We start from the raw sequence: 22,392 nt of genomic DNA, 5'->3' as shown, positions 1-22,392 counted from the left end.
AAGTTCCAACTTCTATCAATAATCAGAGTCTACCCGATCTTTTTATGCAAAACCTGGCCGTAGTCCTATGTTTCTAAAGTTCTAACTTCTATTAATAATTAGAGTCTACCCGATCTTTTTATGTAAAACCTAGCCTGGTTAATGATGGCAAATACCCAGGCTTTAATTGATCAGTCCGAACAAATGACCCACCTGCCTGACAGCTTTTCCAAAGGTGAAATATTTTCCTTTCTCATGCATCAAGAAAATCATAATTCCCTTTCCAAACAGTGGTATTTTATGTAGAGACTGGCTTTGATAATAAGTTTCAAATAATAATAATGATCCCATATTTTCACATTGTCTATTTGCAAAACATCAACTTCCAGCCAAGTATTCTTCTGAATACATGTAAACTACTAAAGGTTGTGAAATTGATCAACATTCGATTACAAACTTCCACATGAATTTATGTTTATTATTTGTAGATTCTTGAGTTTAAATCTTTGAGCCAAGTTGTCTTGAATTTTGTAAAATGTTTTGAAATTGAGAAAAAAATTTCACAAGTAAAAAAAAATGAGAATCTTGCAGGTTCATTGTATATAGGTATATAGGTTGGTAGGGGTCCCAATTCCTAGGTAGGTCCATTGTGTATATATTTTGTAGGTAGTAGGAGTACCAAGTTCAACTCTCAAGTCTCGAGTCCCAACTCCTAGTCCCAATCTCTACGCCCCTAGGGCAGTGCTCGATAAAAACATATTTTTCAACTAATCAAAATAAAGAAAATGCGCCAGTACAAATACACTAGAATGCTGTTTTTTTCTAGCACTACCCTAGGGGCCAATAGAGGAGGGGAGATAAGACCCACTTGAAAGTTGCCACGCGGGTGATATGATGTTGCGTGCAACCTTGGGATTTGTTGAAAAGATTTAAATGTACCCTATGGGCTTGTGTGTACATTGTGACAATGGCCCGCCCTCAACAACAAGAAAGTGTGCATTTAAAGAAGTCCATCTTTGGCTTAACAACAGTTGCTACATCTATAGAGCCTACTAGCATGTTGTCATATTCTCTACCTATGTAAGTTATATTACCTAAGGTATTAACATGTTATTGATAATATCATCCATCATTCATGTATGCCAATGCTATATTTCAGTATTATATATCTGCCAGCTTTTGTAGAAGAGCTCTCTACAGACCCTATCACCCTGTAATGAATTTATCATGATTAAAACAAGAGCGAGAAAAAGGAGGAGTATCAAAAATAAAGAAATAAACTATTTTTCTAACCATTGAAAAAAATACATAAGTTAACCATTTTTTATAATTTATAATTAAAATTTTTTGAATCTTAAATTCAAAAAATGTGTAGCCTTAAGTCTTTATGTATGTGCATATATACATACATACATACACACACACACACACACACACACACACACACACACATATATATATATATATATATGAGCTAAATGCATGTATACATGTATATACATATACATATGTATATATACACATATAAATATATAATAAACTCATAAATATACATATATATACGTACATACACACACATACGTATATATAATAAACTCATAAATATATATATACATACATGTATATATGTGAACAATATCTATGGATATCATGGGTACTCACATACATAAACTGTGTATGTCTATGTGTGTGTGTGCGCGTGCAAGCGAGTGCACGCGTGCACACACACATTGTGTATGTGACATGCACACATGCACACACACATACACACATGTCGTAGGTATGGCTTCAACAGATTACATGTACAAATACACATATGTACATGTACATACACACATACATAGTGTTTGTGTGTAACTCGATGTACTTAGCCTTTATTTTGGCTACGCCTTATTGTGCCTAGTCCATGCTTGTCGTCGCCGACGAGTAAGCCCACTTTCTATTCTAAAGAGGAAAGGAGAGGGGCAAGGATTTAACTTTACACATATTTCTTTTGCCTGTTTCGTAGACAGGTAAGCATGCAAAGACGCTTCGTTGACAAAGTTGTATATTTTAATGGTGTGTCTAGCTCCACCCGTTGGAGATGGGTCATGCCACTAGTACTAATTCAAAAAATCTATAACTTGTGATGTGGAAAAGAGGAGCACAACATCAACATGTGGCTACATGTAGAGTGAATTTTTTTAACAAACATCTCTCCCTCCGTGCTCATCCCCCTCCCTTCCCCCCTTGGGTGAAGATCGGCGGGCATCTCTTTTCTCTTACACGTTTTGCATGGCACCCATTCGAAAAAATTCCAGGGCCCTCTCACTGCCCTGTGTCAAACCCATAATTAACCTTTCACCTAAACCCACACCTTCGACTTGACTAAGGTCCTACATTCACTTAACTTCCTCCATTGTCTCCAATATAATTAATTAATAGAGAACAAAATTTGGCACCCATTTTTAGAATACTAATTCAAAAAATCTAAAACTTGTGACGTGGAAAAGAGGAGCCCAACATAAACACGTGGCTACATCATGTAGAGTGTAAATTTTTAACACACACGTTAGATATGAGTAAATGTAAAAGGTTGGTCTTGTTTTTATTTAGGACTAGTTACTTTCAGTTAGATATGTGTAAAGGTAAAAGGTTGGTCTTATGTTTAAATTTAGGAGTAGTCAGAGAGAGCTACTTTGCGTTGTTTGCAAGAGGGCAGTTGCTTGCGAATCCAGGCCGTGTGTGTGTTTGTGTGTGCTGATCTTTCTTCAAGCAGCTCCCAGTGCAGCTTGGGATTCAGATTTCTCTATCGCAACACGTACGTCAAGGTACACGCAAGTTCACGTTATTTTCTTTGGAAACCTTGTTCTTTTGCCTGTGGGCAGCCACCGCGTCCCGTCTGTTTGCATTTTCGCGATGTCACTATAATATAGTATTATGCTGATAATCATGCCTATCCTTGACTTGTTGATGGAAAACCAGATGTGGCTTTTTTTAATTTTTTGTTGTTGAAGAGATCATGTTGCACTGCTTTAACCAAGTTTAGATCAGGGTTGTACGAAAAAAAAAGCGGACCTCTGAGCTCGCTAGCAAATGGTGTCAAGCTCACCATTCAGCCATAGCTTCTTAGGAGCCTAAGGATCGACCATCCTGAGGCAAAACGTTTGCCCGAATCCTCGTGTCCCGTTCCATCAAAGCCCACTGTTCAAGTAAAGGTGAACCGAAGCTTAACATGTATATGGCTTTATCCTGGCCTCCATCCGGCAAACCCTTGATGATGAGCGGTCCACTCACTTACGTAGGCTTCTTAGTGTGTCCTCCATTTCAAGGTAACTTTTCTTTTGCTCACAATTGCAACCTGTAGTCCTAAGTGTCCTTGCGTACGCCACCCTTGCTAATTATAATAATGCCAGCTTGGTCATGGCCGTTGGGCACATAGCATGAGATCGAGGGATGCTTAGATGGGCACATGCTTTTTTGTAGAGATTGTGCCACACAAGCAATAATACACAGCTCACACACATGTGGTGACGAGGAAATACATGAACATGCACCTTTGTACATGCTGTAAGCTCCATACAGGCTGAGAAAGATGATGGAGGAGGAGTTGGAAAAGCGATTGGAGGAGTTGTCATGGAATAGCCTATTTCAGATAGTCTGGTGGAATTTTTCTAGTATATTCTTTTTGCAATCGCAATTTGGTACCTGCCCAGAGGCATTACAACTTGTGGTCACAACCACAAGATCAATGGGGGCTTGTGGGGATTTGAACTCAGGACTTTCCCTCTTAGAGTCAGTGGAAGCGATTTACTTAACAATGAATTAACTCGAAAAGAAGTGTTTAAATAGTGTACTTAATGATTATGTAAACAAGAGCCATAGCACTGGTTCTCAATGGCCAGGATGGTCCTAAGTGCAAAATACTTGTTGTGCATTTTGTGTCACGTGCATCCCGCACATGGATGCCATGTAGACATATCTGAACAAGAAGGTGCAGGACATGGGGTGGAAAACTGGTCCCATGGGAGCCTAGTCCGGGACGAGTCAGCGAGGGTCCACTCCATTCGTCCGAGGTCAGGTGTGCATTGTCCTGCGCATGCGTCCAAGGTCAGGTGTGCATTGTCCTGCACATGAAACAGTGCCAGTCCGCGCAGTGAGTCCCTCTGGAATGATGTTAGTTGCTCTGTGTGTTTGGTCTCTGACCAGATGCCAGACATTTGTGTAGGGCATGTAGAGGGGGGGCATCCCTTAGGGCTACCCCAGAAAAGGGTATTATATCCCATGTTTGGGTAGAGGGGCCAGGCAAGTCCCAGGACCTGCCCACCAGCCTAAGGAGGGGCTGGGCAGGTTGTCGGCCAGCCCAAGGGGGCTTGGCCAGGCAGTCGACTAGCCTTTGGGCCAGCCCAGCAAGTCAGCTAGCCCATAGGGCAGCGAGGACTGTAGGCGGCCAGAGCATAGGGGCTGCCCAAACAGCCTGGACAGCAGCCCAGCCAGGCGGCCAGGGCAGTAGGTGTGAAACGATGGCAATATAAGCATTTAATGCTTATTAAACAGGTTGTGGGTCTCTTTTCAGCAAACCGACCTTGATAAAACAACCGACCAGCATCTTTAGGGGCTATAAATACCCAAGGCATAATTCAGTCCAGCCCATCTCATAATTCACAACGTGCTGAAGCTACTCAAGGGCCAGGACAGCCAAGGGAGAAGCTAACGCAAGGGCGAAGGATTGAAGGTCAAGGGCAGAGATCTATCTTAGCCAAGTAGGTTCAGGTTTAGTCTTTTATTTTCAGATTTTGCATAAAAGCAAATACATCGTCCGTGGTAGGGGCCCTACAGAGGGTATTTGGGACCCAATATTGTGTCACATTTTCCTCTTGATGATTGGAGGAACATCATTGTACTACTTGTTTGTCTCATAGGCCAATTTTGGCCTTTTGCAGACGTTAATATATCTTTCTTTCTTTCTCTCTCTCTCTCTCTCTCTTTCTTCTTTCTTTCTTTCTTTCTTTCTCTCTCTCTCTATTTTCTTCACATCTATTTTCAGTTTTGTGTGTTATTCTCATTGTGAAATGTGTATTGATTTCTGAGCATTGAAGTTATCGATCTCTCCCGAAGCTCCGCATGTTACAGTGGATTCGGAGCCTACTTCAAGTGTAAAGATTTAGCAAGAAATTATAATTTTTTTTCTCGCTCGTGTGGTTTCAGACTCCGGTAAACCACCCCTTTTGGAGTGATTCCTGTTCCTCGAAGGACGGTTGGTTTTCAGTCTCTGGAAGCCTCCGGAAGTCTCCCACACACATAGTGGATGGTTAGATTGCGCTCTAGATAGGAGGTGCATTTTCTTGCTATGGCAAGCTATGACGGTGAGAGAGACCAAGAACCTTGGGACCAAAGTGCACCAAGCAGTCTAGCTAGGGCATCAGGCATGAGTGTAAAAGAGATGTTTCAACAGATGATGCGAGAAATCGCAGAACAGAGTACTAAGTTGGAAGAGTAGAAGGCGCAAATACTGGCTTTGGAAGAGCGCAGTTGTTCTCCAGCTTTGCGTTTTCTGTCTCCTCCTCCCTCTCTCCGTTTCCTAGATTCTAGATCAACACAGGGACCCTTTCGAAGGGTCACGACTGCAACCAAGTTCGATGTTTGAGTTGCAGATGCCTGCATTGGAGATCCGACAACGTGAAGACGATGCCATGTGACGTGTGGAACATGAGCAATACCTTGCGGCTTTGGACGAAAGACTGACACTAGTGGTTTTCTCAAATCATTTTCCCGAGAAAATGAATTTCAGTAAGTATAATGGTAAACTCGACCCCACAACTCTTTATTCCTGGTTGCATCAATTTGAAGCTTACTTTGCCGCAGTTAGAAAAAATGATACTGACAGGGTGATCTTAGCTAGTTGGTACTTGGAAGGTGAGGCCATTCCTTGGTGGACCCGGTGGGCTCATGCCCACACCAGATTAGGTATGGCAGCCTATGTTTGCGACGAGTTTGTCCGCGACCTTAAGCAGCGGTTTCTATCGCCCCATTACACCTTGAGCGACTCGAAGATGAGTTTAGGGGAGCATTCAGAACGCACAACTAGTCCTTTAGTTCGCTATTAAAATTTCAAACTTATGTTTGCAGCTAGGCTTATCTGATATACGGACAAGAAAGGGCAATTTCTCTATGGGATTGACACGCAAATCTAGTGGGAGGTGCGTATGTTTAGGCCAATCACCTTCGAAGATGCACTCTCGCTTGCGTAGAGTGTGGAAATGAAGCACAATGACGGAAAGCCCAAGACTTCCCAGCCGGCTACTCCCAAGGTCACCACCTCAGGGGAAAAATTTATGTTCCTCACCAGGAACTACAAAACCAATGGGCTGATTTACATATACTTTCTCCTGTAAATCCCCATGTAAGAATGAAGTTTTGATGTCGAATTGATGCACTTTCCATCCTTTATGTGTAGCCAATGCAATCACTGATCTTATTGTGGTCATTCTCGAAGGAGGAGCAAAAGTCTCCTTATAATCTATTCCCTTTTTCTGGGAGTAGCCTTTAGCCACAAGTCTTGCTTTGTACCTGTCAATAGTACCATCAGACTTCCTTTTGACTTTGTACACCCACTTTGTTCCAATGACATGCTTGCCTTTAGGCAATTCCACAAGATTCCAAGTATTGTTCTTCATGATAGAAGAGATTTTAGCTTGCATAGCTTGCACCCAATGCTCATTCTCATGTGCTTCTTCATAAGAAGAAGGCTCTTCTGAATCAAAGAGACCACCCATGGCTAATGCAGACTCCCCACGATGCATATTCAATGCATGGCTGGAACTAGCCCTTGTTCTGCCTGTGAGTGGAGTTGCAAGTTTGCTTTCTTGCAAAGTTTTCAGCAATCATCTTGGCATTGACTTGGTTATGTCTATGGCTGTTTGCTCTTCCCCGACAAGATCTTCCACTTCTTCCATAGAAGGGGGCTGAATGGCTGGCTGTTCCACATGTTCTACATGAGGATTTTCTTGTGTAGGGGCTGGCTGGTCTGAATCCCCCCTAATTGCAATGGGTAATAGTCCATCAAACATGTCCTGTATGCCTGTATCCTTGCTTTTATACAAGCTGTACATGGGCTGGTCTGAATTTTCAGCAAATACCACATCTCTACTGACAAAAATCCTTCATGTTGTTGGATTATAAAGACGGTATCCTTTGCTGTCATTGTTGTAGCCTACAAAAATGCATTTGATTTCTTTGTCATCTAGTTTTGTTCGGAGTTGTTCTGGCACATGTGCATATGCCAAACACCCAAATGTACGCATATAATCCACTGTTGGCTTTCAGCTATACCAAGCCTCAAATGGTGTTATGGTTTTCAAAGCTTTTGTTGGACACCTGTTCAACACATGAGTTGCACACATTATAACTTCCATCCAAAAATTGTGAGGCAACTTTTGTGCTTTCACCATGCATCTTGTCTCCATGAGAGATCTATTTTTTCTCTCAGCTAGACCATTCTGCTGCGGTGTATAAGGCACAATACATTGGTGTTTGATGCCTCTTTGAAGCATATAATCCTTGAATGCATTTGACATGTATTCTCCACCTCTATCTGAGCGGAGTGTTTGGACTTTACATCCACACATATTTTCAGCCATTGCTACAAACTGTCGAAAGCATGTAAACACCTCTGCTTTCGCTTTCAAAGGGTAAACCCAAGCAAACCTGGGGTAGTCATCAATGAATGTGACGAAGTAAAGATGCCCCCCTATGGATGGTGTCTGCATTGGACCACATACATCACTACGTATGAGCTATAATTTACTTTTAGCTCTAGCAGCTCCATCTTTGGGGAATGGTTTTCGTTGCATCTTTCCCAAAATACACCCCTCACATACATGTCTTGTTGGAGACTCAAGAGGCGGCATATTATGATTTATCAACCATATGATGCTTTTGCAAAAGCATTAAACTCTGAAAATTTACATGCCCAAAACGAGCATGCCATAGCTCTGCATCATGCATAGCAGGAGTGTGGGCAACCATTGTATTTGCATCATAAGTAAGCTTGTCAGAGCTGTCCAGCTTATACAAGCCTTTGTATCGTGTTCCAGAAGTGACTATTTCATAACCCTTTGATGGGTCTTTTACCAAACACTTCCCATCAACCTTTAAACCTTGGTCGTTTATGGTTGAGACGGAGAGCAGATTTTTCTTTATCCCTGAAACATACAATACATTTTTCATACATATATTAGCACCATTGGCTGCAATAAGTATGACATTGCCAATTCTCTTTACTGGATATGTGGTATGATCTGCAAATGATACAGTGTGGCCATTTGAAGCATAAACCAAGTGCTGAAATACATCTTTGCATGAAGTGATGTGGCTCGAAGCACCACTATCAAAATACCATGATACATCTTGTCTGTCAGATGCAATGCAAGACATATCATTGTCTGAAGTACTTGGTGTGTCACTAGTGCATGTGACCAAAAAAGTGTACTCTTCTTGAATTACATTAGCTGTTTGTTGTGCTTTGTCATCAGAAGAGTCTGCTACTGCATTGCTTGCTTCTTTCCTTTTCTCTTTTGCAATCTGCTTTCTACATTCACTGATGTAGTGTCCAGGCTTATGGCAGTAGTGACATTTGCCCTTATTTTTGGGCATTTTTGCATCCCCTTTGTCAGACTTTTCACCACCAGAAGAGGGCTGTCCATGACCAGCCTTGCTAGACTGTTGTCCCCCATGCTTAAAGCTCTTTGCTTTACCCTTATCCTTGGCTGTAAATGCCTTGTCTCCACCACGGTTGCTCAATAAGTTTGCTCTTGTTTGCTCTTCTTGCAAGAGTAAACCCACCAGCTCTTCAAAAGTGACGGGATCACCACCTCCTCTCATAGAGAGGTTGAGAGAGGTGTGAAAGCCCAAGTAGGAAGGTGGTAAAGAATGAAGAGTGTTGGTGACCAGCTATCTGACTAGGATAACCTTATCAATGTTGAGCAATTGTTCTTGCAAATCTTTCACTTTGGTGAGATGATCTGCCATGGAGTCACCCTCATCCATAGAAAGAAGATCCAATTGCCTCTTCAAGTAGGCAACTCTTGCCTCGTTGCGTACCTGATACATTGCTTCCAATGTGTCCCATGCAAGCTTCGATGTCTTGCAAGAACGAATGTGCGGAATAATAGTCCTTTTCATTGAAAGGGCTATCAATGACATGGCCTGTGCATCCCTAGAGTCCCATCTCTTCTGCTCTTGTGTGGGAGGAGGTTCTACCTCACGAGCTCTTTGAGCACCTCCCCTTTGAGGCGTGGCTGGCTTTATGGTAAGTGGGAGTGTGTCATCACCACACACGATGCCCCAAAGCCCTTTGGCTACCAGCAAGGATCATGAAACTCCAGAGGGAGCAGTGGGATCCATCCAACTTGTCCTCCTGGGTGAGCACACCAAATACATTTGTAGCATTTTGAGCCATGTCAACAAATTATACCTGCAAGCAAACCAAGCACCAATGTGCACTTCCAGGCAACCAAATGTCCTGTGCAAATGTTTGCCTGCAAACTGAAGCAAGTGTAAACCTGCACCGAATGTGTATACATATGCGACAAATCACAACTATAATACCCAATTACATGCTCCAATCCGAAAAGCCCCAATTTTTATGCACTCCAATCGCTTCAATGTGCAGTAAATTGGCCAGTTTTCACAAAAGCCCCAAATTTTTGCAACTAAAAGAGGCTCAATTTGTTGATTTTGACCTCAATTTGGAAAACCCCCAAATTCCAACCCAAATAGCATGAATGGCACCACTTGCAATTTTTCTGGCAAAGGGGAATTTTTGGCAAACCCCTAGAAATTTCTGAAATTGACTTGCCCTGAAATGGCTGCAAATTTTTATTGTTATTTTTTCAAAAAAAAAAAAAATCCCCATTAAAGGTACTTGAGATGAGAGCAGTTGTGGGAACAGATGGTACAGATGGCGGGACAATGTGGCCGATAGGGCTAGCACAGGCAGTAGGTACAGATGGCCATGTGTAGGTATTGAAGACAGCAGGTACAGGAGGGCACAAACCTGGCAGGCGACGGGTGCAGGCTGCAGTCGAGAACGACCGTGTGCAGGTTCAGAGGGTGCAGAGGCACGTGCAGGTGACGTGGCAAAGAACTGGCTGGCATAGGTACAGGGGGAAGATGAACCGGCGGGGGTGTCAATGCAGGTACAATCGTGCAGCTGAGGTGGCGAAAAGTTGGCCGGCGCAGGTACCAGGTAGCAAATGAGCCGACGGGGGTGTTAGCGCAGGTACAGTCGTGCAGCTGAGGAGCGACGGCCATGGCTGGATGGAGCCGGCGATGGGCGTGCGGATCTGCAGGCCCGGGACAAGTGCTGACGGACAAAGCGGGGCGCGACGGACAAGAAGTCGTGATGGAGGCTGCGGCTAGCGGAGGCGGTTTGCTGGCCACTGACGCGGCCGGGTGGATGGGAGGTGCCGCCTGCGAGCTGAGTGGCGGTGGTCCTCTGCACAACAGTAGTGCCGTTGGCTTTGGGCGACTGTTGCGGCCAAGCCTGGCAGAGCAGAGGCGGACATAACAAATTGCCGGACGGAAACTGCCAATGGACGGACTAGTTCCGGCGACGGATTTGTTTGACGGAATCCCACAGGCGACGGAAATTCGCAGGAAACTGCAGAGACAGAATTTCTAGAATCTGAGAACCTCCAGTGCTCTGATACCAATTGTTGGTGTTGGACTCACACACTCACACGCACAAACCTGCACATTAGGGTTGGGTGCAGGATGGAGAAGCGCTGACACAGAAATGAGAGAGAGAGAGAGAGAGAGAGAGAGAGAGAGAGAGAGAGCCAAAAGTGTGGTAGCCACAAAATGCAAGTTGACCCTTGCATGTGTGTCACATCCATATAATATAGAAGTACAAAATATTATATGTAGAGTGTCCTTTCACACTTGATATCCAAGGGGAAAAACCACATGGGAAAAAGTGCCCTTGGTTAAGCCCTGTTCACACATAGCACTACCATAAGTGAGCATATGCCTACAGCGATAGCCCGTACCATGCTTTCTTCTTTCGATCTTTCTCCCTCTCTTTGGGGAGAAGCTATGACAACTGTTGTCTACATCATCAACCGTTATCCTCCCACAAAGGCGGCTGCTAATATGACACCAGAGGAGGCTTTTACATGATAGAAACCTTTAATTTCACATCTTAGGGTTTTCTTCTTTCGATCTTCCTCCCTCTTTCTGGGGAGAAGCTATGACAACTGCTGTCTACATCATCAACCGTTCTCCCACAAAGGCGGTTGCTAATATGACACAAGAGGAGGCTTTTACATGATAGAAACCTTTAGTTTCACATCTTAGGGTTTTCGGCCCTGTTGCATGTGCGGAAACCTTGCTGTACTGATCCACATCCCTAAGCATACTTAAGAACATTGATGCTAATTAACTTAGATTAAGACATAGAGGAGAGAGATTAGTGTTCAGGTTTTGTTGTATTACTATGGTACAAAATGGTTGCTTATTGCTTGTACATGATGTAGGGCTGTGGTCAGCCCCATAGGGGTTGACCTGGGCCCCTTCTACATGTTTCTTACTGAATGCTAGATGTCTTGTGATGAACTACTGATTTTATGATGTACTTTGCTTACATATCATGCTGAGAGTGCAGTCGGCCAGTAAGCATGCTGTCGGAAAGCTTGGGTTGGACAAATGCTGGAAATAATGGTCCTCTTTGCTGCGCTTATCTTCAGATGCTGCCCACACCGGCTGTCCCAACCTGTAGCCCATGGCCGCCTGCTGCACAAGACAAACAGCCAGCCGACAGGCTGTTTTCCTGCCAGCTGACAGGCTTTGTGACCTCCCCACTGCTAGATAGTGATGCTAATGCTGTGCTGATGCTAATGGCGACCTTGATGATGATGTTGACCATGCCAATGACGTGCTGCCTATGCTGAATCCTGAGTATCATCAAAATCCATGCCAGCTTTCTGAGAATAGCCTTTGGGCACAAGCTTGGCCTTGTGCTTATCGAGAGTCCCATCCGATTTGTACTTAGTCTTATAGACCCATTTGACACCAATCATCTCCACTTTGCCGATCTAAGAACGAGCTCCCAAGTCTGATTCCGTTCAATGGAGTAAAGCTCCTCTTCCATGGTCGGTTTGGAAATTGAATAGAACACTTACTTGTAATCATGCGGCTCGAGCCTAAAGGTTGCTCCATGCTCCATTCATAGTTGTTAGGTACGATATCGTACGGGAAAATACGGTACGATTAATTTTTTTTTTCTTATCGTACGATAAAATACAATGTTTTAAAAAAATACTTCTAAACTTAGGTATTTCCAAGTCCAGATATGGAGTATTTTAGAAAGGAGGGAAGCATCATAGTACAGAGGAAGCTCAAAAAGCCATAGATAAGCAAAAAAAAGACCATTACCTACCAAAAAATTTATTTTTTTTGAGAAAAAAATTATTTTTTTGAGAAAAAAAATATTTTTGGAAATTTTTTTGATTTAAAAAAAAATCCATACGAGTATGTACAGTATCGTACCGTACGGTATTCCATACGATAAGCTGTCGTACATCGTACGGAAACAACCCTGGCTCAATTGCACCAAGGTTAGTTAAAAAAAAAAAGTTAAACTGGTTCATTTGCACTCCAACCGGGCTATGGCAACACCCCAAATGCAAAGTATAGCAAGGGAGTCCTAAGCAAATGCGTTTTCTTGGCGACATCGGCACCAAAGATGTTCACCGATCGAGAACACTTGAGCCTTGCAAGATAGAGGAAAGGAGAGAAGAATGCAAGGGTCTTACTAGTTTGCACCTCTATTCACTCTTGGTAGAGTAACTCTCTCTTGAGGAGAGCTAGGGTCCTCAATCTTGCCTCCTTTGTTGTCACCACAAAGGAGCTTTACAAATGGATAGGAAGCAAAGAGAGCTATCGAAAGCTCAACGTCTTCTTCTATGCCATGTTTGAGTGAGAGCATGAGAGAGTAGACAAGAGAAGGAGAGGAGGAGAGAGCATACATCAACACCATCACTCACCCACACAATCTCTAAGCATCCATTTAACAAAGAAGAAGAGAAGCATACAAGCACTTCAATCACAAGAGTAGAAAACTCAAACTCAATTGTGAGAATGGGATTATGTGTTTTCTCATTAGTCAAAATGTCTTATATACAAGACTCATTTGGACAATGCTCGGCTGCCCAAATAATGTCTGGGGGCCCAATAAGTTAGTCTAAGCTAATTTTCTAGTCTAAATGTACGTCATCGGCATTACACCAAGTTGTGAATTTGGTGTTTGACTATATTTCGGCATTACACAAGTCGTAAGTTCGGCGATATCATTTTACATAAAGCACATTGCGTCGTACAAAAGATATGGCTTAAAGATGTTGCCGCACGTTTGGAGTAATGTTAGCCAATGTGGTTATATGAGACCAAAGTGATACAATAATGTCCATACCATATCTCATCATGGAACAGAAAATAAAATAGAAACATAACAAAAACTATCTCACTGGAGTGATACAAAACTGAGAAAGATGCAGGGGGCGCAGAGATGGAAGTAGCGAAGAGAGAGATTCAGGTAGCGAAGAGAGAGATGGAAGTGGGTGGGAAATGGGAGGCGGACGAACAGCGAAGAGAGAGATTCAGGCAGCGAAGAGAGAGAAAGATGCAGGGGGCGTAGAGATGGAAGTAGCGAAGAGAGAGATTCAGGTAGCGAAGAGAGAGAAAGATGCAGGGGACGCAGAGATGGAAGTAGCGAAGAGAGAGAAAGAAAGAAAGATATAGTAAGCATCTATAAAAGACCCAATGGGCCTACGAGACCAAAGTAGTCCAAAAATGTCCATAGCATATCTCATCATGGAACAAAAAATAAAATAGAACAAATCAAAATTATCTCACTGGAGTGATACAAAAATGTCCATGTAAATCTCATCATGGAATACAAGGGACATGAAACATGAGAGGAGCATCAGCCCCCAATAGATGGTATACCGTATACCACTCTCCAATATATCAAGCATGAGGTTAATTAGTACGGCCGAGAGGTCTCCCTCAGCTACATCACGTAGAAAGGAAGGTAGCTCAGCTATATCACGTGGAAAGGTAGCTCAATGGCGGTGGAGCATGTCCTGGATCTGGAGTTGATGTGTGTGTTTGTGTGTGTGTGTGTGTGTGAGAGAGAGAGAGAGAGAGAGAGAGATATTAAATGTCTACTAAAGACCCAATGCATCTTCTCTTTGCCCGCTTGAATCTCTCTCTTTGCTACTTCCATCTCTGCCCCCCCTGCATCTTTCTCTCTCTTCGCTGTTCGTCCGCCTCCTGTTTCCCACGCACCCTTCCTCAGGCCCCCAAGGCAGCAACATAACTCTCTCTCTGCTGAATCTTCTCTCTTTCTCTTTCCCCTACATGGCTTGAAACCCCCCCTCCCCCCCTCCCTGCTGCTGCTGTTTCACGCTGGTGTCATGGATTAATTTCCAGTCCATTGGCTGTGGGAAGTTCTGCAAAAAGTCATGGCCAAGACCGGAGTTAAAGAGGAGCTCTTGAAGGTGGAGGACAAGCTTGGCACAATTAATGAAATAAACAAGAAGATGGTGGACTCTTCCGTTACTGCAATCATAAAGCGCCTCTCCAAACTTGAGAAGGGATTTGACAAAATCCAAGAGCTCGAAGAGAGAACATCCAAACAAGAGGCTGAGATTTCAGCCTTAAAGGAGGAACTACTGGAGGCCAAATTGCATGCTAAAAGTCAAGCGACTGAAATCTCAGCCCTCAAAAAGGAGTTGGAAGCCACTTCAAAAGGCAAGCTTGAGGATGGAAAATTTCAGCCCTCCTTTATTGAAGAGCTGAATACCATCAAGGAACAAATGAGGATCATTTGAGAGGAGGAGGAGCAACATAAAGAGAAGACATCTTCATGGGTGGAGGTGATCACAAAGACACAAAAGAAGATGGACGAGGCGGAGAAATGGATCGAGGTCGCCAAGAAAGGGAAAGGTAAAGAATTGCCACCCATCCCCACTCCCACCATCATCAACATGACGCTTGAATCATCAACATGACCCTTGAAGAGGAGCAAAGGAGGAAGACTCGGGCCTTACATGTACGAGTGTCCGGTCTAAAAGACCGTGATGATGCGGAAGGGGAAACCAAGGAGCTCTTCTCTATGATGGGCATTGAAGCCACGCACACAAAGGCATGGAGAGTGGGAAAGAAGAGAGAAGGTAGTGGCGAATCTTCTAAGGAGAGAGCACTTATCATTCGTTTCCCCTCCATGGAAGCGAAGAAGGACTTCTTGAAGAGACGTTCTACACTCAAGAAGACGAGAATATTTCTTGGAGATGACCTCACACTCTCGCAACTTGCCCACATGAAAGAAGTTATGCTTGAGATAAGGGGAAAGTGGCCTTCTATAGAGATGGTAGAGGTGCTCTTAATGACGGCGCGAGACCTATGGGACTACTAAGTTGCTACTTGGAATTGTAATGGATCTCTACGCCTTGATGTAGGGCTCTTAATGAATTGTGATTATGGAGAGGCGCTCTTCATGACGGCGCGAGACCTATGGGACTACACTCACAGTTGCTACTTGGAATTGTAATGGATCTCTACGCCTTGATGTAGGGGCTTTTGAGGATAGTTTCACTGGGAGGGACATCATCTTCTACTGTGAGACACATCAGGCTCCTGGACAGTCCATGCCACATGTTAATGGATACCGATGGGAGACAGCTTGTAGACAGGAGACTCGTTCAGAGCATAGAGGACGGGGCTCAGGAGGAGTGGCAGTATTGTTTAGAGAGGAGCTACAACCACTGATACATATAGTCCGCAGAGATGAGCAGGCTAGGTACATGTGGGTTAGACTGAGGGCAGAGACGGGCAGATATCTCTACATTGCTATATGCTATTTTGCTCCTAGTACATCAGTGTATGCATCACCTAGCGGGCAATCTCCCTTTTCTATTTTGGATGATGACATTTGGGAGTTCTCCAGGGATGGTGACATCATTCTCCTGGGAGACTTCAATGCCAGGACCGCCCATAACCAGATAGTATTTTATGATACCTCAGAGGAGATGTTGATGTTAGGGATATGGGTCTATCTAGACTCTCACAGGATGAGGAACATACAGTGTATGGGCGGTATTTGATAGACATGGGGACTGCACATGGATTGGCCATCTTGAATGGCCTACAGAGATTCCCAACATCGGGCGGTTTCACTAGCTTTCCACATCGGCATGGTGCTAGTACAGTGGACTATGTTATGGCTCAGCCCAGTCTCATTCCCTCTTTTCAGGATTTTATGGTAGGCACTAGGCCGGTTGGAATAGCAGTGGATCATGCTATCTTGTCCTTCACTCTCACATTTCAGTTCAGCACCGCTCCATTGGGAGAGGTCTCCACACACACTCGTTATGCCTTTACGAGGGAGATTGACACCGTGTACACGGATGAGATATACAGATGCTTATGTGCTGAGGAGCCGGGACGGCCATTAGATGAGCTCACTCAGATATTGATAGAGACGCTTCATGCTGCAGCATTAGAGGCATATCCCCATAGTCAGCCTACACGGAGACGATCTGGGAACATGTCCCCGAATAGCTGGTATGATGAGGAGTGCAGAGAGATGAGGATCAAATTACAGAGAGGTGCTCATGGGTGTTACCACTCACAGACAGTCACGGATTACCTTCCGGCACCTAGTGCGACGGAAGAAGAGGGCTTATCTTGCTGAGTTAGAGAGGGATTTGTATCAGTTATTTATGAGTCAGGACTCAGGCGAGGCATGGAGACTATTCCATGAGCATTCACCATCACCGGCCATTACCTCCACAGAGATTTGGGGTGAGTATGCAGCATCCCTGTACACAGCACCAGGACAGCCGCCCTTGCCAGACCCATCGGAGCCATGCCCAGAGACATGTGCTTTCTTTACTGCTGAGATGGTAAGGAAAGCTATTGACAGGATGAGGACTGGGAGAGCATATGATCATGATGGTTTGGTAGCAGAACACTTTATTCATGTCAGAGATATGCTTGCAGAGCTTATTGCTATGATGTTTAACCGAGCCATGTGTGAGGGTTTTCTTGAGACTTGGAATATGTCCACGATTGTGCCTATCTTCAAGTCAGGGGATCCCATGCTTCCTGGGAATTATCGTACCATCATGATTGGTGCATCTATTCTTGAGCAGGAGTTGAGTAGATGGGCAGAGAGAGGGTATACGTGCATCAGGGCAGGCAGGGTTCAGGAGCGGTTTCTCCACTCTTGACTATATCTTGACACTCAGAGCTATTATTGAGGAGGGCAGATTATATGGCAGGAGGATTTATTGTTGCTTTGTGGATTTCCACAAAGCTTTTGACACAGTACCGAGAGCCAGACTGATGCGCAGACTACAGGAGATGGGAGTGCCCACAGAGCTGATTTGGGGAATCATGTGGGGCAGGTACGTACTACTCAGGGTATATCTGAGATGGTTCACTCAGATATTGGGGTGAAACAGGGCTGCCCCCTTTCTCCCACCTTATTTGGGATGTATGTGGATGAGGTTTCGGACTATGTAGAGCGGGAGGGTGACAGAGGAGCACAGCTAGCAGGGACATGGATTCCGTTGTTATTGTATGCTGATGATATTGTGTTGATCTCAGATTCTCCAGAGGGGATGCAGCGTCATTTGGATGCATTGCACACGTTTGCACAGGACAGTGGATTTTCTGTTAACCTTGGTAAAACCAAGGTGATGGTGTTCAACACCACAGCACAGTGGGTTAGGAGGTCAGTACCCACCTTTACATATGGTCAGGAGACAGTGGAGTATACAGATGTATATACTGACCTTGGTGTGGTTTTTAGTGGCCCACTATTTTCCTTGAGGAGAGCAGCGGAGACCAGATTGACAAGAGCTTATGTAGCATTGGGGAGACTAGAGAGGATGTGTTCGCAGGTTCAGTTTCAGGAACCTCGAACAAAGCTCTGGCTCTTTGACACTTTGGTTGCTTCAGCCATGCTGTATGGAGTGGAGATATGGGGACCCTCAGTGGATCACCACAGCCGAGCTGGTAGCACTGATGGATGGAGATGTATGGAGAGGCCCTTGGTTTCTATGATTTCCCGGATGATTAGGGCAAACGCCTCTGTACCACATGATATTATCCGTGTAGAGATGGCTGTCCCCCCCATTGGTAGTAGAGGCACTCACTCGATCAGTCTCCTTTATACATAGCACTTGGGCTCTCCCTAGAGACAGATATGCTCGCTTAGCCCTGGAGTCTTCACTGCAGCTGGCATCACAGGGAGACGGATCATGTTGGTATGCACAGATGACAGCTTGGTTCCAACTGCATGGCTTTGGCTACCTCCATTTCAGTACTCCCTGGACGCACCCTCCCTCTCTCTCACACGGGCAAAGATAACCAGACTTATCAGGCGGGACTTGACGCAGCTGGACACTAGGAGGACATGGACACAGCCGACACACGAGCTTGGTACGAAGATGGCTTTCTATAGAGATCATCTTCTCCAGCTCACGGATGATGGGTTTGTGATTAGACCCAGCTACATGGATACTCATCTTTCTCATGGGGTACGGTGTGCCATTGGTCAGATGCACACATCCTCACACCAGCTAGAGATTGACACTAGCAGATTCAGAGGAGTACCAGTTGAGGCCATGATTTGTCAGCTGTGCCAGATGGAGCCAGAGACAGAGTTACATTACATATGTCATTGTCTAGTATATTATGAGATACGAGGCCGTTTTCATTGCTTGTTCAGAGGGAGTTTCGGACCACTTTCTAGAGTCATGAGATACCAGGATCAGAGATGCCTCGGATTATACTTGCTGGAGCTACGTAGATATAGGGAGGGTCTCTTGAGAGGGAGGGGATCAGAGAGGGAGAGACACCTACAGAGGTAGATTACAGACTTCTTTCGATCAGAGATTAAGCAGTCAGGCTAGCAGGCATTGCAGCTAGCCCCAGAGTATAGCCGCACCAGAGGTACAGTGATTGATCGGGCTATAGAGCGGGGGCGGTCCAGGCGCCCCAAGATGAGAGGCCCATCTCGACACCGGCAGAGACTACAACAGAGGATCAGGACCATACTAGCACGGCATGGGAGACGTCCAGTCAGAGTACTCACCATGGAGGACATTGAGGATATCCGCCATCGACCGATGAGAGACATCTTTGGATAGTGATGTATATGATGCTTACTTTTGTTGCTGGAGTTTTCCTCCCAGATGTTATCCATTAGGAGCTCCTAGTACCTGACTTTTCCTCATAGTTGTTTCAGTTTTAGCTAGTTGTTTAGTTGTTTTTAGCTTTTCTTACACAGACCTTGTATCAGATCCACCAATTGCTGTAACCTTTTTGGTCTCATAGGTCATTTTGGCCTTCTGAAGACGTTAATATATCATTTCATTTCATTTCATCTCTCTCTCTCTCTCTCTCTCTCTCTCTCTCTCTCTCTCCTAGGCATGTTCTTCAGGGAGCTGTGGACACCCCCTTCACTGATGTATTCCATTTTATACCCCCAGTATGGTACAGGATGGAGCTAGCTAGGTTGCATATCATGATTGTATACTCCATGCATATAGCTTTGCATTCTCCTAGTAGTAGAGCTCCATCCCCCGCACACCCAAATTCAGCTTTTTTTGTTCAGTACTTTTTCATTTTGTTGGGATGACAGAGGATACCCCATACAGGTACTCCGATTTGTCTCATAGGCCGAGTTCGGTCTTTTGGAAGACGTTAATAAAATCTTTCTTTCTTTCTTTCTTTCTTTCTCTCTCTCTCTCTCTCTCTCTCTCTCTCAAAAGAAGAGTGTTGATGGGGTTTTTGTATTTGGACATAAAAATTAATTTTCCATGAGAAAATTGTGTTACAAGCTCGTGAAATAAGTCTTTTACATGTGGTGAATATCATGCTTACCTTTAGCCTTCTCTCAGATGTCTTACATTGTTGGAGATTTCCATGATTCAATTCGAGCTAGAAAAGGAGAATGTGGATGATACTTGTTTTAACCATCTCCTATTTTTGTGTTTCCAAAATTCTAGCAAAACGGAGCCCAAGGCTCTCAGACGTGAACAGTCTGAAGGGTCACGAGGAATAAGTGGCTGCGCTAGGAGAGGGCAAAGCAAATTTCCTTTACTCCATGGCATCAGGACCTGGTCAAATTGAGTTTGATCATTTGTTCAAATTGCTGTTAATAGGCGACTCTGGTGTGGGAAAGAGCAGCCTTTTGCTACGGTTCACATCCGACACATTTGATGATCTTTCCCCCACCATTGGTGAGTTATATAGCTTTCTATTATTTTCCACCATAAGAATTTCTTATTAAAATTGAAATTGTTGACGTGCATTCACACCTTGGTCAGGTTTTGGCTTATGACATTCCTAATGCCTTCTTATGTCTTTTGCTATGCAGGTGTTGACTTCAAGCTAAAGCTTATGACATTGAGAGGAAAGAAGTTGAAGCTGACGATATGGGATACAGGTGTTCTTTATTTGTTTTCTGTCAATTTTTCTTGTTTGGCCGACTATCTATTTTCTTAGTCAACTTGTCAAGCATGCAAAAAAACTTTACGGCAAACAAAATTATTGCATATTCTTCTTTTCCATGCTAATACTGAAATTTAGCAATAAGTGACAAGAAAATCCCGTTTCCTTCTCCCTTTTCTTCAGGTACCTTTATCTTGGTCTTTATCATCCTTTGCAAACGAGTCTTTGGCGTTGTTCCTGCACTCATTATGCCACTTTTTTGACAGCTTGAGCCCAACACAACAACCATAGATAAACAGTGGCAAGCAGCCATGAAAGCGTGATTGATGCTCGTTGAGTAACTAGACTAAACTTGCAAGGTAGGAGAGTAGACGACACAATGAATAAATACAAAGTTAGGCTTCTCGTCTTGGAAATGGCTATTCCCTAATCAAAAGCGCTGGAATGCGATCTCTTGAGTCCCAATTCCATTTTTGTTTCTTGTTTAGGAGATATCTCTCACTAGTTATGCCAAATTTCCTCACTATCTCCTATGAATTATGACCTACCCCTTATTTCCAATATTTTTTCAATCCAACTTTTCTTTAATGCTAAAGATCTACCGCTTCCTAGCTGTAAAAATAGGTGGCCATACTTGCACTAAGCTTCAGAAAAGAAAAAAAGACCTATAGTCTCCTAGCTGTTAACATTTCCTAGTTTGTGGATGTTTCTGTTGCACAGACATCACTGGTCTTTGTTTCCCTTTGATGTGCCTATGCTTGGTGTTGAAAGTTACAACCAACCAAGAAGAGGAGATGGATTTCAATGAGAAGAATCCTTCATTTTGAACTTCCTCTTAAGGAGCATCTTCACCTCATGAATGTCACCATCACTATCCCTTGTGACAATCAAGTCATCAGCATAGATGACCAAAACAATGCCCCTGTCTATCTTTTTCACATAAAGTGAAAGATTTTTAGTAGATATATGAAATCCAATAGTGACAAGATACTCTTCTGTCTTGTGTGACCATGCTCTAGGAGCATGTTTCAACTTTCAAGCCATACATGACTTTTAGGCAACCCCATGTAGACCTCCTCCTGTAGAAATGCATTCTTTATATCCATCTCATGTAAAGACCATTTCTTAGCTGCAGCCATAACAATGAGTGCTCTCACGGTTGCCATCCTAGGAATCGGAACGAAGATCTCCTTATAATCAATGCCATAGATCTGTGTATATCTCTTGGCTACCAATCTTGCCTTGTACGTGCTCACAGACCCATCTGAATTCTGCTTTGATTTATAGACTCACTTATATCCAATTGCCTGTTGGAATGGGTTCTTGCTCTTTGCTTCTCACGCTCCCATGTGGCTGTCTATTATCCCATATATTGGGTTGGGATCAAATTAACCCCTCTGTATAGGGCAAAATAGCCCTTAGTCTCCCCTTAATCCCCCACCTTTATTGGTGGTCTCATGGGATGTTTGGGTGGGGGGAGGGAGGGGGGACCGGCCGGTTGATGGTGGCGGTCTTTCCCGTGCTACACCTCTGTTCGCTTGGTGCTTTGTGCTCCACGTTCTTTCATTTTATTAGAGCCTCGTCGGCTCTCGCTCGGCTTCAGGCTTCGCATCTAGGAGGGGTGTTGGAATGGATTCTTGCCCTCCGCTTCTCACGTTGCCATGTGACAGTCTATTATCCCACATAGTGGGTTGGGGTCAAATTAACCCCTCTATATAGGGAAAAATAGCACTTGGTCTTCCCTTAATCCCTCACGGTCTCATGGGATGTTTGGGTGAGGGGAGACCAGCCAGTTGATGGTGGCGGTCTTCCGCGTGCTACACCTCTGTTCACTTGGTGCTCCGAGCTCTACGTTCTTTCATTGCCTTCTTCTCCTTAGACAAAGTCACCAACTCCCATGCCTCATTT

The 22,392-nt window shown here is 44.1% G+C and overlaps 1 protein-coding gene across 1 annotated transcript in view; it reads left to right on the top strand.

The window, feature by feature from the left end:
- Positions 1 to 2,638: 2,638 nt before the first annotated feature.
- LOC147629604 (ras-related protein RABC1-like) overlaps positions 2,639 to 22,392 on the top strand; it is a 76,450-nt gene continuing 56,696 nt past the window's right edge. The window contains exons 1-3 of the mRNA XM_086811094.1: positions 2,639 to 2,789; positions 20,040 to 20,273; positions 20,411 to 20,479. Coding sequence (XP_086667220.1) covers positions 20,138 to 20,273; positions 20,411 to 20,479 — 205 coding nt within the window. The 5' untranslated portion in view covers positions 2,639 to 2,789; positions 20,040 to 20,137. The remainder of the gene's footprint in view (positions 2,790 to 20,039; positions 20,274 to 20,410; positions 20,480 to 22,392) is intronic.

This window comes from Cibotium barometz, chromosome 17 (genome assembly GCF_041138505.1).
Source record: "Cibotium barometz isolate CiBa-2024 chromosome 17, ASM4113850v1, whole genome shotgun sequence".
NCBI lineage: Eukaryota > Viridiplantae > Streptophyta > Polypodiopsida > Cyatheales > Cibotiaceae > Cibotium > Cibotium barometz.
The sequence above is the reverse complement of the archived record's forward strand: the minus strand, read 5'-3'. Positions and strand labels throughout refer to the sequence as shown.